General features: G+C 33.5%; 1 protein-coding gene across 4 annotated transcripts in view; it reads left to right on the top strand.

Moving 5' to 3' along the window:
• LOC127977912 (serine/threonine-protein kinase PAK 1) overlaps positions 1-17,306 on the top strand; it is a 36,756-nt gene extending 19,450 nt beyond the window's left edge. For all 4 annotated transcript variants that reach the window (XM_052583136.1, XM_052583137.1, XM_052583138.1 and 1 more), the window contains exons 3-15: positions 1,634-1,728; positions 2,514-2,661; positions 3,650-3,687; positions 4,253-4,387; positions 7,633-7,867; positions 9,505-9,568; positions 9,656-9,704; positions 11,043-11,155; positions 12,151-12,268; positions 12,598-12,697; positions 12,993-13,189; positions 14,707-14,844; positions 16,259-17,306. In XM_052583136.1, coding sequence (XP_052439096.1) covers positions 1,634-1,728; positions 2,514-2,661; positions 3,650-3,687; positions 4,253-4,387; positions 7,633-7,867; positions 9,505-9,568; positions 9,656-9,704; positions 11,043-11,155; positions 12,151-12,268; positions 12,598-12,697; positions 12,993-13,189; positions 14,707-14,844; positions 16,259-16,345 — 1,517 coding nt within the window. In that variant the 3' untranslated portion in view covers positions 16,346-17,306. The remainder of the gene's footprint in view (positions 1-1,633; positions 1,729-2,513; positions 2,662-3,649; positions 3,688-4,252; positions 4,388-7,632; positions 7,868-9,504; positions 9,569-9,655; positions 9,705-11,042; positions 11,156-12,150; positions 12,269-12,597; positions 12,698-12,992; positions 13,190-14,706; positions 14,845-16,258) is intronic.
• Positions 17,307-18,348: the final 1,042 nt, after the last annotated feature.

Here is an 18,348-nt window from a genome sequence, read left to right as displayed (position 1 = left end):
TAGTAACATACTAGCATCATGCTAAACATGCCAGAAAAATTAACAAGTGCTAAAAAAACCATGCTGTTAAAACATGCTAACAATGTTCTGAAACCTGTTAGCAAAATGTGAAATCACATTAGTTGTATTAAATCATGCTAACAATGTGTTAAACAAGCTACTAGCTTCTTAATTATGTTCTAAACATGCAAGCAACATGCCAAAATGTTCTAAAAGATGGTCAATATTAGCATGGTGTTAAAACATGTTGGTAATGTATTAAATAATGCAAACAATGTGTTAAAATGGACTACTAGCATGATAGGGATATTCTAAAACATGCTAGCAACATGTTAAAAGATGCTAGCGAAGTGTTAAAACATGTTTTTTATGTATTTAATCATGATAGCAATGTCTTAAAACTGGCTACTAATATGTTCAAACATTTACGATGTTCTAAAACATGTTAGCAACATGTTAAAACTTGCTGGCTATGTGTTAAATCATGACAACAAGGTTAAAACATGCTATTAGCATGCTAGAAATGTTCTAAAACATTCATATTAATCTATTAGTATTAAATCCTGCTAACAGTGCAAGCAACATGCCAAAATGTTCGAAGAGATGTTCTAAACATTAGTACGTTGTTTAAACATCTTAGTAATGTATTAAATCATGCAAACAATGTGTTAAAATTGACTACTAGCATGTTAGGGATGTTCTAAAACATGCTAGCAATATGTTAAAATGTTAGAGATGTTCTAAAAACATGTTAGCGAACATGTTAAATGATGCTAGCGAAGTGTTAAAACATGTTAATATTGTATTTAATCATGATAGCAATGTCTTAAAACTGGCTACTAATATGTTAAAACATTTACGATGTTCTAAAACATGTTAGTAACATGTTAATACATGTACATGCTTGCTATGTGTTAAATCATGATAACAAGGTTAAAGCATGCTACTAGCATGCTAGAAATGTTTTAAAACATTAGTATTAAAGTATTAGTATTAAATCATGCTAACAGTGTGTTAAACAAGCTACTAGCATCTTAACAATGTTCTAAACATGCAAGCAACATGCCAAAATGTTCGAAGAGATGTTCTAAACATTAGCAAGGTGTTAAAACATGTTAGTAATGTGTTAAATCATGATAACAAGGTTAAAACATGCTACTAGCATGCTACAAATGTTCTAAAACATGCAAGAGACATCTTAAAATGTTAGAGATGTTCTAAAACATGTTAGGAGCATGTTAAAACATGCTAGCGAAGTGTTAAAACATGTAAGTAATGTGTTAAATCATGCTAACAATGTGTTAAAAACAGGCTACTAACATGTTAAAATATTAACAATGTTCTAAAGCATGTTGGCAACATGTTAACACATGCTGGCTATGTGTTAAATCATGATGACAAGGTTAAAACATGTTAGCAACATGTTTATGCATGCTACAATCATATATCTGTACGTTTTTTGAATGGTCATATTTATACAATGATTTCTCGTTATTCTGTACTGTATCTGTCTAATACTGAGACAAAATGAAACACGTTTTACACTAAATGTTTGAATCGAAGTTTAAACATCCCTTAACTGTTATTCTCTTCTTTCACTCACCTGTGTCTCCGCCCACATCCTCGTCTTCAGCCAATAAGAAGAAGGAGCGTCCAGAGATCTCTCTGCCGTCAGACTTTGAGCACACTATCCATGTTGGCTTTGACGCCGTCACTGGAGAGTTCACTGTAAGTCAGAGCAAAGATCTTTTCCTGTAGGATGCCCACATACTCCATGTTGAAAACATCTTTATTCATGCATTCAGACATTATTACATATGCATATAGTTCTATATTATTAGACTCTCTTTTTATATCTTGTTATACAAACCCTGGGAAAAAAAATATTGACTAATTATGGCCACATCTAAATGTAAAATTCACTTTTACTCTGCACTTAACCTGTAAAATGAATGAACTCAACTGATTATAAAAAGAAAATGCTAAAGAAAGCAGGCAAAAAAGGACAATTGGAAATAAAAATAGCCAAAGATGTTCATTTATAGACTTGCACCTGTTTGACATCAGCAACCCAAATATAGAAAATGATCCTCCAGCAGTTCAGACTCGCAGCATTAACCCCCGGGTCCAGATCTGTCTTCCTCTTTACATCTGGTTTATTATATTTGATAAGGTATTAAATGAGCTGTGCTCTTTTCCTGACCCCTAAATCAGCCGTATGTTTCCTGTGTGTGACACTGAGTTGAGTTCAGTTTGTGTAACGAGTGTTAATGAGAGCCGTTGGGACAGAACCACGCCAGCAGAGATGCTCAAATTACTTTAGTCCATCGCGGTGGTCCAGCATCACACTCAAACTCAACACAATGAAACCGTATTAATCTATCTGTCAGGTTTACTATTACTTTTACACAAGAATGCTTGAGAAAGCCGCATTGTGAGTGTCATAGTTCTGTGTGACTGATTGTCTTGATTTACACCGTCTTCAGTGCTTGTTGTTGTGGCTCTCTGTTTAGGGCATGCCTGAGCAGTGGGCACGGTTACTCCAGACATCCAACATCACCAAACTCGAGCAGAAGAAGAATCCTCAGGTCGTTCTGGATGTCCTTAAATTCTACGACTCTAAAGAAACAACCAACAGCCAGAAATACATGAGCTTTACAGGTGTGACACTCACTTCCATATTAAAAAAAAAATATATAGCATCCAAAATAAGTTTTTGTTTACATACTAAATGTATGTGTACTCTGTATATTTATTATGAATATATACTAAATACACACATACTGTATATATTTAGAAAATTATATGTATTTATCAACAAAAAAATCTATTTATATTTATTAATTTTATATTCATATAATTTATATTATATATAAATATATTTAATATGTAAGCATAACATTTTTGCATGTACATGCATGTGTGTGTATTTATATTTACATAATAAATATACAAAAACTTTTATTTTGGATACGAGTAATCACGATTAATCATTTGACCTCACTAACATATATATATCGAATTATGAGGTTCTTTGTGCATTCTGAGCAGTTTTGAGGTATTGAGCTTCAAAGTGTTTGCATCCCATAGACTTCTGTAGATAGAATTAGTTTTTTTTTTAAGTTACAAAAGAAACATCACATAATGTTAATAAGTCGTCACAGAATAAGAATATGTGAATAACTCCATTCCAAAGCGACGATATACATACATTTAAAAAAATTTTTTCACATATTATATTTTATATATAATATTTATATATATATTTTTTTTTTGAAAAATAGCATCTCAATTGAAAATTTTTTAAATATTTTTGATTTGAATTTTATTTTTTTTGACAGATGAGCAAAATGTAGAACAAATGACTGTAAAACTTTCACAAAACGAAGCTTAATTAAATTTTTTATGAATTTTTTTTTTTTTTTATGCACACTTTACACAGAACAACAGTTTTGCTGTGTCAGATAATAATTTAATTTTAGGGCCTGTGCATGCATCTCATATTATATACACACACACACACACACACACACACACACACATATATCACACATAAACCAGCAGTTGAAAAAATCATATCTGTAAGGTGCTGTCTGTATATTAGTTCTACTGTATTTCTCATTTCTCTTTCGTCTGTTTTTAATTTCAGATAAAGGTGCCGATAACTACAACTCTTCCAACGCAGTGGTGAGTCATTGTGATGTCTGACTGTTTTCCAGTTTTATCTGTGACACGCACAGAAGCGTTTGAGGTCAGGAGGCGAATCTGAACAAATGTCCTCTCGGCTCACGCGACAGATTGACAGAGGATAGGACGGGAGGAAGTTAGCCGGAGGGGAAGTGCGAAAGAGAGGAGGGAACCGAGAGCTAAAATTGGGGGGGGGGGATGTCACAGTGGACAACAAGGTGACAGAGTCCCGTAAGATTTGCCCACTCAACAGAAGGACAGAAGTGATGCCAGCCCCTCCAGGCAGTGCCAGCGGGTTCATCTCTCTCTCTCTCTCTCTCTCTCTCTCTGCACTGTGAATCAGCATCTTTTTCGTCCAGTTCTCCTGCTGAGTCGTGCCGTATCCGTAGCTCAGACCGAATCAGGTTAGATGTGAAGCGGGATGGGGAGTGAAGGTGTATTTGGGGCGTATCAGGTCATCTGGTGAGGGTTTAGTGAGGTTGGCATGTTGGGTTTGTTCTGCTCTCATGTTGTGATGTCAGTCGGTCAGCCTCACTTCCTGCTCGGCTTGTTTCACGCTCCGCAGAACTCCAAGGCCGTTTCGGAGACCCCCGCCGTGGCCCCCGTCTCCGAGGACGAGGATGAAGAAGATGAGGATGAGGATGAGGATGAAGCCACGCCTCCACCCATCATCGCACCCCGTCCCGAACACACTAAATCTGTGAGTATTCACTTATATGAGACAGGGAGCAGTTGCTGAGGTTTTCTAAGCATCTTCAAGGGTGTTTATGTTTTTTAATACTTGTATAGTTTTTTTTTTATAATTAAGTAAAAATACAGCTATGCTCTCGGATTGAGGTCTGTGTGCTTTATAGGTATGACACAATTATACTTTCATGGTGTCAAGAAATGGAAAAGTAAAATAATAAGTAAAAAGAAAAGTGCAAGTAATAAAATAATAATAATAATAATGGGTTTAAAATAAAATGCAAATACTCGCTTTGAGATGTTGCCTTAAATGCTTACGGCAAATTTTGTTATCCGGATTTTGAATTTGTTTTATTTCTAGATTTTTTATCAATATTACTATATTGAATTTTTTTTCATTTTTAGTTTTCGTTCAATGGAAGTTTTTATTTATTTCCACTTATTAATTTTAGTGCTTCAACTTAAATATTTTATTTTCAGTTATCTTTTATTTATTTATTTTTGCTAATATTGTTATGTGCTTTTTGTATTTTTACTAGTTTAAATTTTTTTTATTCTAACTGGTCGTTTTTAATAATATTTTGAATTGGATTTTATTTAAATATATTTATTTTTATTTAAAAAAATATTAAAAAAAATTTTTCCGTTTTTTTTTTTCACTTATCGATTTTTTTTTTAAATCTAATATTTGTTTTATTTTATTTCAGCTGTATTTTAATAATTAATTAATTTAATAATAGATTTAGTTTGAATTATTGATAATCCTGGTTAGTAGATTATTGTGATTGGTCGCTAGACAGACAGATAGTGGCTGTTGGTTTCTAGGCAGTTGCTAGATTAATTGAAGTGTTTCTGAGGGCATTGCTAAGGTGCTCGGTGCAGTAGTGGGGTGTTAGTAGGTTATTATGGTTGGTTAGACAGGAAGTGGTCAGGTGTTTCAGTGTTGTGGGTGTTGGCTCACAGATGCAGATGCATGACAGTTCAGTCTGCAGTCTGGAATAATGAGTTTTCTGACTCTAGACGCCTTCAAGCTAACCTGTAATTACCGAATAAATATGCATGTGTTCAGAGCGGTGGGTAGGTGACTGGAGCTTTAATGCAGGAGTGTGTGTTTGTGTGTGTGTGTTTCCCTTCGTCTGTCTGGACCAGGCCTGGTGGATGATTAAAGATGCTCCACCAGCGCTCATTCATGTGTGGTTTTGATGTGAAGGGGTCTCACTCTCATTAGGTCCGAGGAGATGAATGATGTCCTGTAATGTGTTCACACTCTCACCCACACATGAGTACTGTACAGTGGACACAGGACGCTTGTAGGGCATGTCTTTGAACTTTGAGCTCATGCTACAGTATTAGCCAATGGCAAAATTACAATAAGATATTATAGGGAAAACACAGGATAAGTATTGAAAATTTCACTCAGGGCATAAGTCACTGAAAAAAATCTAGAACCATATTTATTCAATATATTTGCTCTAACTTCATTTTGAATGTTAGAAATATTGTTATTTTATTTGTATTTATATACTATTTATTATTGTTATTTGGAATACTATTTTGAAGTAGCTTTCACCAGTTTACAATTTAATTAAACAGTTTTAATCATGTTATGTGCTTTTGTCATTGTGTGTGTGTGTGTGTGTGTGTAACTGGGAATTGTAGGTCACAGAATTTGTACACACACACACACACACACACACATATATATATATATATATATATATATATATATATATATATATATATACATGCATATGTGTATGTATGTGTTTTATACACTTTTTCTTTCTTTTTTATTACAGTTTTTAGTTAATGTAAATTGCCATGTGGTTAAGGTTTTAAATGTTTATTTTTTTCTCCTATTTTATTTTTTAGTTTAGTTGACAAGGAGCATTGCGTTAGCAAGCAAAAGGTTGGGGGTTTGAATCCCTGGGAACACGTTAGGAAAAATTGTTAGACTGAATGCAATGTAAGTCGCTTTGGATAAAAGCGTCTGCTAAATGCATAAATTTAATTTAATTTAATTTAAAATAAAACACTGGTTAAAAATAAGGTTTGTTTCAGTAAAAAAAAAAAAAAAACTTATTTTTATTTCTGTCTTATTGTTGTGTTGAAGATGTCAGTCAGTTCCTATTGGACTGGTGTATTATTAACCCTTGATGCTGATCCTGGCGACTCGGAGCGAGTCTCAGGATGGACAGATGTACACTGTTTCCAAGCTGCCATTGTAGTGAATCAACATCTGACTGCACACTTCAGCTCTTTGGCTGCTTGTTTATGCTCTGTTTTTGTCTCCAAAATGAATTAAAGAACACGAGCCCAACCCCGGCTGAAAAGAGAAAAGAGCAGGAAATTTAATGCGTGTGACAGCGATCTGCTTCTGTTGGAGCAGATTAAGCACAGAGGCTCCGGAGAGCAGAAATCTTGAGGGTTTTGTTCAGCTTGTGAAGGTCTGAGGAGAGAATTATATTCACTTGAGTCACTTCAGACCAAGCTGTGCTGGAATCTGTGTTTTATTGTGTCTGTGGGTACCAGCCGGCCGGTCCTTTCCCACAGTGTCTTGGGAATCATCCATCGCTTCATTTGGGCCCCATGTGTCCTAGTGGTTTATCATCTTGACTTCATATTCTCTCTTTTTATTATATGTGACCCTGGACCACAAAACTTAAGTGTCAATTTTTCGAAATTGAGATTTATACGTCATCTGAAAGCTGAATGGTTTCTTATGATGGGACAGTTTTTGTCCGAGATACAACTATTTGGAAATCTGGAATCTCAGGGTGAAAAGAATATTGGGAAAATCGTCTTTAAAGTTGTCCAAATTAATTCTTAGCAATGCATATTGCTAATCAAAAATTAAGTTTTAATATATTTACAGTAGGACATTTACAAAATATCTTCACGGACATAACTAATGATTTTTGGCTTAAAAGAAAAATGATAATTTTTGACCCATACAATGTATTTTTGGCTATTGCTACAAATATACCCCAGAGACTAAAGACATATTTTGTGCTCCAGGGTCACATTTATTATTTTTATTCTATAATTTAATAATATATTAATTTCATTAATGTTTTTATTTCATAAATATATTTTTATATAAATCATTTATATTAATATTTTTTTATTTAAATTTATTTTTTATTTTATTTCACTCTTTTTTTATTTATTTAATCCAAACTTAATTTAATCAATTGATTTTATTTTACTTTGTTTTAATTAATTAATTTTTTTTTCCTGTATTAACTCTGCCCACAGATCTACACGCGCTCCGTTATTGACCCTCTTCCTCGTCCGCTCTCCACCAAAGACGCCGCTACGTCACCAATCGCTAACACGGCCGCGGAGGACGACAGTCTCACCCCTCCACCCTCCACCACCTCCGCCACAGCCAGCACCACCAACACCAACACCCCTCCACCCTCCACGCCTCAAAACACCGACAAAACACGCAAGAAGAAGATGACCGACGACGAGATACTCGAGAAACTGCGTAAGTCTCCACACTGCAGACAGGATCATGAGACACTGTAATGATTTATTCTGTGTATTTACATAGAAAACACTTATTTTAATTTAAAATATCATCACTTTTCTTTTTTTTACTAATTATTTTTTATCCGTCAAGGTTTATTTTATGTTGCAGACCGGCTGACTGCACATTATTCCTGACCTATCAAATATATATACGATGTGTTTATTTCACGGAGGAACTCAAACCTGCTTGTATCTGTTGATCGAGTCGTTTCGTGCAATGCTTATTTTTTTTTGCTGCATTATTTAATTTGTCATTTTTGCTACATGCATTGTTATCGATGAGCATGAAATGATTTGGTTTGAGCTGCTGCAGAGATGCATGACTTTCTAAGCACCTGTATCTTATTAAAAACCCCATGCGCTCCAGACGTGCTCAGATCGTCCTCTGCTGGTAAGAACGGGATGCTGCTGCAGTCATCCAGTGTGTCTCTGTCCCCTCAGGCCCCTCTCGGCCAAAGATTTGTCGTCCTCCGTTCATCAATAGTTGCTGGGTTACACCTCAAAATGAAGATGTTTAAGACCCTGGCCTTCTTCCTTTCTGTGTTTCCCAGCCTCCGTTACCTCACTGCCTGTAAATCTGTCTTTTCCTAAAGGTTTAGAGGCCTTTTCCTCCCTCCCTCCCTCTCTCTTTCTCTCTCATTGCTCAGCATCGTTTGCGTGTGTGAGACTGGACTGTTTGAGCATCTCTCATCTTATATGTGACCACTGTGAGAGAGACGATTCACAATCTCCAGCTGCTTGGTTAATATAATAAAAATTATATTACACTTATTTTGACACATATTTGCATGCATTTCAAATTGCACCATAAAAAAAAGCATTTGAAAAGAACTAGCAAGCGATGCCTGTTGTTTTTTCTGACACAACACAAGATAATGTATATTTCATACACATTTGGAACAGAGCTACTTTAATAAAATAAAATAAAATATAACAATAAAATTATTAAATTAAATAAATGCCACATATAATAGAATTGTAGTAATACTGTTTTGTTTACCTGTAAAATATAATAATAATTTAATTTAAAAAAATATAGATTCCTTAAATGAAAAGATGTATTTGCTCAAATTTGCAACATTTAATATAAACTTATTAATTAAGTTTATATTTCTCATTGCAATAAAATAAAAAATAAAATTAATTTCTATTACCAAGCTGAAAAAATTGTGTAGAAACAATGTTTTACTCCATAATTGCTAGTAAATTTTAAAAAATAATTTATTAAAAATAGTAACACATTGAATTAAATCTGACATTATTTATGTAGAAATACCAAAAATAAAATAAAAATAATTCTTAATAATAAAAGTTTTCAAGGGTATGATAACATTTATTTATTAATTCATTTATTTAATTATTATGATTTTTTGTGTGTGTGTGATTAGCACAGTTTAAGGCATTCTCATTAGTGTATCGATTATTAATTCGATTAGTTCTTCCACAAACCCTAAAACACTATATTCTTCTTCATTCTTCTTTTTTGTCTTGTAAACAGCTGCCTTGTTGTCTGCCTGTGTGTCTTAAGTTTTCATGTTTTGTAGTGTTTCTTATTCTTACCTCTTAAAATAACATGCGATCTTCACTCCACAGGAAGTATAGTCAGCGTGGGCGACCCGAAGAAGAAGTACACCCGATTTGAGAAGATCGGCCAGGGGTGAGATTAACGATGCACGTTTTATTATTAATGCCAAATCTAACAAATCTTTCAACAATCCTCATCTACATTTTCTTCCGTCATCAGGGCGTCTGGAACGGTCTACACAGCCATAGACATCGCCACAGGACAAGAGGTGAGACGTTTCTCACACGTGTACGTCACCTCGATGAGTGTTTTCTTCAGGAAGAGTGTGCACTATGACACTAGAACAGTTCTTCATGGATGTTAAAGCAACCTTCAGCACCTGCATGACGTAATACATGTTAAATCATGTGTGTGCAACTAATATAAAGCTTGAATGAATACTTACCAAGCATCAATAATAATGCAAGCATCACTATTATTATTATTGACCAGTGGACTAATGTGTAAAATAATTAGATCATATATTCAGAGAATATTTTTTGAATTAAGTTGACTTTAAGTTTAGTTCTCAATGCAATAAAATACTATAAATAATGATGTTATATAATTATTAAATTAATAATATAATATTAATAATATGTAATATATAATTAAATATTATATAAAATAAAATATATATTTTTAAATTGTAATTATTTGTGTATTGTATGCATGTATGTATGTATATAAATATAAATTGAATTTAATAAAATAACATTTAAAATAAAATAGAATAAAATATAAAATGAAATTCAAAAATAGAATGTAATGCAAATAAAACTATAATATATTAATTTACAGTTTTTTTTATCAAATATAATTACATTTTATACATTTTATTACATTTACTTAATTTGCTCATAGATGTTAAAGCAACATTAGCACATGCATGATATACTGCGGCCATTAAATGATATTTGTTCAACATATATAATGCTTAAAATGGAAAATCACGAGGTCAATACTTGCCTAACATCACTAATAAAGCATGCAACTCTATTATTTTTATTAATCAGTAAAGTAATACGATTTTGACTTGTTTACTTCGTTTATTTCCAACTGCAATAAAATAAAATAGCATAAAATGATTTACTACTACTATGAACGTTATATATATCATTATATATTATGTAACACATTATATCATTGTATCAAACTTGCATGTACCATTGTAAGGCAGTCCAATTAACCCTTTATCTAGTAAGACACCACCTAGCAACTGTTTTGCATGACAAATACGCCATTTGGCAGCATTTTGAGTCCATTTGGAGAACTGGAGATATCAGCGGTCTTTCCAGCATCTTGTAGTCATCATTATTAACGTGCCTCTGACAGAGGGTTCGACATTCTCCTGATCGATGGTAGTGAATCAGGGGATGCAGGAGGGAAACGGCATGTGATATTGATCTGATGACATTCCTCTGAGCTGAACCTGCACACACGCACACACACACGCACACACAGCTAATCTCAAAGCCAATGCTCACTCATGTTAATGGAGCCAGAGACTCTCTGATTCATGGTCAAGTGTGTCTGAAAGCTTTTCTTCTGATGTCTCATCTCTCAGGTGGCCATCAAACAGATGAACCTACAGCAGCAGCCCAAGAAAGAGCTGATCATCAATGAGATCTTAGTGATGAGGGAAAACAAGAACCCCAACATCGTCAATTACCTGGACAGGTCACTTCATTAGATTACGCTATTTTTATACCTATAAAAAATACATTTCATTTTTATAATAAAAAGAGAGATGAATTCACTTTATTTTTCTTTTATTTTTTAAATATTTTTTCAAAGTTATATTTTCGAATTTGCAGCAAAAACAATTTTCTAATATATATATATATATATCCATTTAGTATTTGATGTTTCATTTTTTGTTATTCTCTTTTATTTTTATTTTTATTTCTTGTCACATTTTCCTTTTTTTTGCCATTTTCTTTTTTCCTTTTCATTATTTTACATTTTCTTTTTCTTTTTTTTATTAGTTGCTTGTTTTTGTTGTATTAACATTCAGTTGTATTATATTATTTTTTTATTTTATATCTTCTGTAATGTTCTTTCATAGTTTTTTTCAATATGTTTTGTAAGATTTTTAAATGTATGTTTTCTTTTATTTTGGATTTGTTTTTTTGTTTGTTATATTTACATTTAGTTTTATATTTTATAAATTTACTTTTAGTTTTATACGCTTCATTCAGGTTCTATATATATATATATATATGTTTTTTTTTTTTTTTTTATATTCATTAACGTTATATTTTATTTTACTGATATGTAAATGATTTTAACAGATTTTTTTCTTTTATGTTATTTTCCAAAATCTGCTCGCCTTTGCGCAAGTCAAGGAAATGAATACATTTAAAATGTTAATGAATAAAAATTCAAATAATAATTAATAATTTAAAATATATTTTCTTTAAAAACAAGTGATCCGATGATCTAAAGTTTCTAAAGATAATGAAAATCAGACGAATAGGAAAAAATAAAAAGTCACAAAAAAATCCGGTGACGAGGAGATCATTCCAGCTAGTGCCGTTGCGGTGACATCATCTCAGTTGTTTTCCCATTCCGCTTTGATGCGTTTCTGTGTCCATGGGGAATTTCTCCACGCCTGCACTGATAAAAGCAGTGTTTCTGCTGCATCACTCAGCGATGCGCTCTTGTTGCCGTAGTTACCTGGTGGGAGACGAGTTGTGGGTGGTGATGGAGTATCTGGCTGGAGGCTCCCTGACAGACGTGGTGACGGAGACATGTATGGATGAAGCACAGATCGCCGCCGTCTGTCGGGAAGTGAGTGTGCACCTCTTCCAAACCTAAGTGAAACACAACCTCACTAGTGAATGATTTGGAACGCTCTTCACATGCAAATCACCAAAATCATTCTTTGTGTGTGTGTGTGTGTGTGTGTGTATGCAAAGTGTGCCAACAACAGCAAATTCAGTTGCTTAGACGTTCTAATTCTAAGAATGTGGATATTTAGTTAGACTGTGGATATTTTTATTACATTATTATATATTATACCCAAAGAGGTTCAGTGGGTTTAGCGGCCTGTGCATGTCCCTGCTGAAACATGCATGCTTTCATCTGCTTTATTAACTCTGTTGTTCTTCTCCATGCAGTGTCTCCAAGCGCTGGAGTTTCTGCACTCGAATCAAGTCATTCACAGAGACATCAAGAGCGACAACATTCTGCTGGGGATGGACGGCTCCGTCAAACTCAGTGAGCTTGTCTTCTCATTTTGGCTTCAGGCTGCAACACATTTAGGGCTGTTCTGGGTCTGCTGTTTGAGTTATTGCGTTTCTTATCCCTGGCTTTGACAACGATTTTAAGTAAGCAGGACTATGATGTTTTCATTTGTGCAGAGGCTTCTCAGTGCTTGTATGTTTTTCTTCAGTAGAGAGTCCAGATTATGCATCTGCTGCTGTGCTTTCAGTTGATTCAACAGCAGCCGGTCTAAACATCTCTCTCTCTCTCTCTCTCTCTCTCTCTCTCTCTCTCTCTGTCTGTCTGTCAGCTGATTTCGGCTTCTGCGCTCAGATCACTCCTGAACAGAGCAAGCGGAGCACCATGGTTGGGACGCCGTACTGGATGGCCCCGGAGGTGGTGACCCGCAAGGCCTACGGCCCCAAAGTGGACATCTGGTCCCTGGGCATCATGGCTATCGAGATGATCGAGGGCGAGCCGCCGTACCTCAACGAAAACCCTTTGAGGGTGAGAATAAAGACATATAAGCCACACTCAGTTCCTATTTCTTGGTAATATCATGGTACTTGATAACTATATGTGACTTTGGAGCACAAAAGCAGTCTTGAGTCTCTGGGGTGTATTGGTAGCAATAGCCAACAATACATTGTATGGGTCAAAATGAATGATTTTTCTTTTATGCCAAAAATCATTATGATATTAAGTAACGATCATGTTCCATGAAGATATTTTGTACATTTCCTACCATAAATATATCAAAATTTTATTTTTGATTAGTAATATGCATTGCTAAGAACTAAATTTGGACAACTTTAAACGTGATTTTCTTAATATTTCCATTTTTTTGCACACTCAGATTACAGATTTTCAAATAGTTTGTAAAAATATTGTCCGATCCTAACAAACATGCATCATTGGAAAGTTTATTTATTCAGCTTCGATATAATTATGTGTAAAAACCATGTCATTATTTGCAAGACTATGTGTTTTCAACAATGGTATTACCATGGTACCATGTATAAAAATAAAACATGGTGAGACAACATTATTTTGCAGTTATTGCACTTAAAAAAACTAATTTGCAATACAGGTTTTAAAACAATATTATGAAATGTTTTTAATAAACATACGCAAGTTACAATACCCATTTAGTACAATACTAATAAATAAATAGTTATAAAATCCAGAAAAATAATCTCAAAATCTGTCAATGCTCAATTTTTGTATTTACTTTATTGTATTTAAAAGAGTGGAAAAGTTTATAATATTTAAATAACATATCTGTTCCTGATCTGAATTTATTGTTTAATAAAATGTAGCATTTTACATGCAAAATTATTTATAAAAAATAAAAAAGATTTAATTATATCTTAATAAACAGTTCAAATTTTAACAGTGGTATAAACAAACTAAATGTATATAATGTTGAAATAATGTATCTGTTCCTGATCTCCATGAATAATATTATATACACAATTATATATGAAAATTAAAAACAAATATCGATCGAATAAAAATACACGTCTAATACTAAGTAGATACAAACAGTAGGTAAAAGATATGTCTTTAGAGCCATGTCACAAATTTGTTTACAATTATTCACAAAAACCAGGTTCACATACACGTGTGATCTCAAGATTATGATGATGCGATTCATCCTGTGTTTCAGATCACTGAATGATTTGAAATCATGCTCTCTTGATGTCAGTAGATGAAAACGTTTGCATTGATTTCATCGACTCATACTTTGAGGGAGGACAGAATTCAACTTTATTACAACTTGCATCAGCTCTAAGGCTTTTATCTGTATAGGTTTGCTAATACAATTATTAGCATGAGGTTAATTTGTTGCAAACAGAAGTGAAGCAGTAGTCGGACGATGGAGTTTTCCCATTCATATAATTTCAGAAACATTTGGATGATTTTATATAGATTAACATTTGATCATGATGTAGTATCTTCAGGAACTGATGCTGTAGTTAATGTTGATTCCTGTGTGACCTTTAACCCCTGCTGTTGTCCAGGCTCTGTATCTCATCGCCACCAATGGAACGCCGGAGCTGCAGAGTCCGGAGAAACTCTCGTCCGTGTTTCGGGATTTCTTAAATCGCTGTCTGGAGATGGACGTGGAGAAGAGAGGCTCTGCCAAGGAGCTTTTGCAGGTGTGTGTGTGTGTGTGTGTGTTTTCTTCCTAGACTTAAAGAAATGAGCTTCCAGTATCAAGGTTTAATAAATCTATTTTTTTAGTTAAACTAAATTCAAATTTGTTTCAAGTAACAGTTTTTTTGTTTATGGTTCTAATATCAATATATATCAGTTAAAAAGTGACTCAGAACATTTTAGAGACTTGCATTTAGAGTGATGCATGAAAAGTAAACACTAATTTATCAGTTCATTAAAAATGAAAACATATAAATCACTTTTCATACTAACAAATTAATAGTCTTGAGTTACAAATGGATTAGGAAATGCAGTTAATTTTGCATGAAAAGATTTAAAACTTTACTTTTATTCATCAATTAGGAAGTTTTTTTTATTATTTACTTTATTAATTACTTGGCCTATTTATTATATTGGAAGGTTAGATAAAAAAAAAACACATTTTAACATTAGATTTTAACAATATATTACCGTTGTTTAACAGAATTGCTCTATAGTCTATACAGTATTTAATGCAGTTACATCAGAAGTAACTGGAATGGTATTATAGGGCAATTAAGAGCATTAATCCTTACTTTGCTTTTTACGGGAAAACATAGTTAAATTACAGTAATTAAGTGCTTACTAATGCATTACATTAAAACAGGTTTATAAAAATAAAAAGAATTAAAGAAATGAGCAGTAGCCTAAGGATGCATTGAAATGCTATAAAATATTTATGTTTGAAAAAAAAATATTGTTCTTTTTAACTTTATATTTTTCAAAGAATCCTAAAAAATGTATCATTGTTTCCACAAAAATATAAAGCTGTTTTCAGCATTGATAAGCAGAAATTATTCTTGAGCATCACTTTTTTTCTGTTCAATTTTTTATTTTCTTTCTTTAAACTATTATTTCTGGTAAAATTACAAGAACGTTACGCTCCTGCTTTAATAAGCTTGGTCTGGGCATAAATCTCCCTCTACTTAGAGTTGCACTGTGGGTCTGTGTAGGAAATGAGTTCTAGTGTATTGAGTGTTTTCTTTATTTGTTTATTCTTTGGATTTGAGGTGCGATTTAATTATATTTTTATATGGGTTTAAGTTTGATGTGATTTTTATTATTGTGTGTTCATTTTTTTTTGAAATGCTAGAATGCATTCCTTTATGCTCCATTCGGTGTTGTAATATTCTGAACCAGTAGGGGGTGCTGTTGACAGTCTGTATATGTGGAGCTTATATTTTACTATAGCTGTTCTGAATAAAATGTAAACTCCTTTGTACTCTGGCTTCGAATTCATACATTTGAATTGCTTGAGCAGGTGGCCTTATTTTCTCCCACTTTCAGTTGAATTGCTAGAAATAGTAATTTATACCTTATGGTCAACAACTAACTGGTCACATCTTTTGACTGACATCTCTCTCTTTCTCCCTGCAGCATCAGTTCCTAAAAGTGGCCAAGCCTCTGTCCAGCCTCACACCGCTGATCATCGCAGCGAAAGAGGCGACCAGAAACAACCGCTAGCCCTTTTTAGGATGACCCCTGACCCCCGACCCCCAACCCCCAACCCCAGAGCGCTCTCTCTCTCTCTCTCTCTCTCTCTCTCTCTCTCTCTCTCTCTCTCGTGTGTCGCCCCTCGCCCTCTAGTGCTGCTGTTTTAGGGTCCGAGAGGCGTCTGCGCTCACGCTGTGGCCCCTGAAAAGGCTCTGAATGACGACATCACTGGAAACAAATGACCACGGCTCGTCAGGCCCAAAGCATTGTGGGGGATTTCCCCCCCGGCTGACTCTCTCTGGGTGTCACTGTCAGTTTTTCTGTTGCTTTTTTTGCCGTTTGCTTTGGTGTTGGAATCATGGGAACATGATTGATGTTTTAATGTCTGTTTTTTGTTCATTTTACAAGGTTTGTCGTTTGTTTTTGTGTGTGTGAGAGAGTGTGTGTGTGTGTGTGTGTGTGTGTTCACCGGGTCATAGGTTAGCTGAGATTGTGACATGATGACACGTTTGTACAGCGATCAACAGAAAGATCTCGTTTTTTGATATTGGAACATGATTTGCAACAGACTATTGATTAAGGTACTATGAAGGATGCCTGTGCATGAAGAGACTGTATTTCAGAAGAAGAAACGACCACCTGAGGTCCGTTCTGTCCCATAATCCCTCCTCACGGCAGAAACCCAGCGTGACTTCAGTGCGCCGCCGTGTTTTGTGTTAACACAAACATTGATGGAATTGAAGTTTTCTGATATTACGTTCACGTACCCTTTGGCCTTAAACTGTGACGTGAACAGTAGGACGTAACGAAGACGACACAACACACCAAGATGCAGTCCGATGCGTTCTTTCAGTGGCCTGATGGGATTCGTTTAGAAGAGAATCTTCCCTGTTAGCAATCAAGGAGTTTCTGCGAGCCATAAACTCTTTATAAGGCCTTTTGATGAATTGAAATTCTTAATTGAAATGGGACGAATAAACTTCAGAATTAATTACAGTGTCCAGGTGATCTTTTGTAACTGCCGTGTTTTTTTACTTATTTATTTTTCTATTTCTGGATGGAGTATTTATTTTTAATATTTTTTTCTAGATGTCCATATTTAGTTTTGAGATTATAATACTCTGGAGCTTATTTATCGATTTATTTATTTGTACTTTATGTAGTAGGTAGCAGGTTAAGGGTATAGGTTAGGATATAAATATTTGATATAATTGAATTAATATAATTTTTAAAACAAATATTCTAAAGTGATAATAGTATTGTACTCTTGAGGAAATTTGACCTTGCTTAATATAATCATGTAGCTTCAAATACAAAAGTACAGTGATGAAAATAGTCTTGGACCCTAACTTGAATTTAATGCATATTATATTATAATAAAAATGGAAACGATACAATATGAATTCATTATGAATATAAAATAAGATTTTTTTTAAAGGTAAAAATAATGTAAATTTATTTTTTATAAAAAGTAGATTTTTTGTGTATATATATATATATATATATATATATATATATATATATATATATATATATATATATATATATATATATATATATGTATATGTACATTTTTGCTTTTACTAGTTAATTTAATTAGTCTCTGATTAATGAATTTATAAAAGTATAAATATATAACATGTATTAACTTATTAGGTATTAAATAAAAGTGAAATGTTGTATTTAATATTTTTGAAGAGGAAAAAGAACTACAAAAAATAAACTGTAAATAGAGAAAAGGTCTGCAGTATGTGGCAGTCAGTCACTAGGTGGCGCTGTGACCCCACTATAAAATCAAAATATTCTATATATAATATTCAATTCTAGTTTATTTGAATAGGGCTTTTCAAGATAAAAGCAGCTTTACAGAAAATTACGTCTATAAAATATATTTATTAATAGGCTAAATATATAGTATAGTACATCTCCATAATTTGATGTACATATGGCAGAAATGTACAGTAAAAATCAATTAAAGACGTCATCAAACAGACGATGAACACTATTAACAACAATGATTATAATAAAAGATA

The sequence above is a fragment of the Carassius gibelio genome, chromosome B18, assembly GCF_023724105.1.
Source record: "Carassius gibelio isolate Cgi1373 ecotype wild population from Czech Republic chromosome B18, carGib1.2-hapl.c, whole genome shotgun sequence".
Lineage (NCBI taxonomy): Eukaryota > Metazoa > Chordata > Actinopteri > Cypriniformes > Cyprinidae > Carassius > Carassius gibelio.
This window is presented reverse-complemented; position numbering and strand designations above follow the sequence as displayed.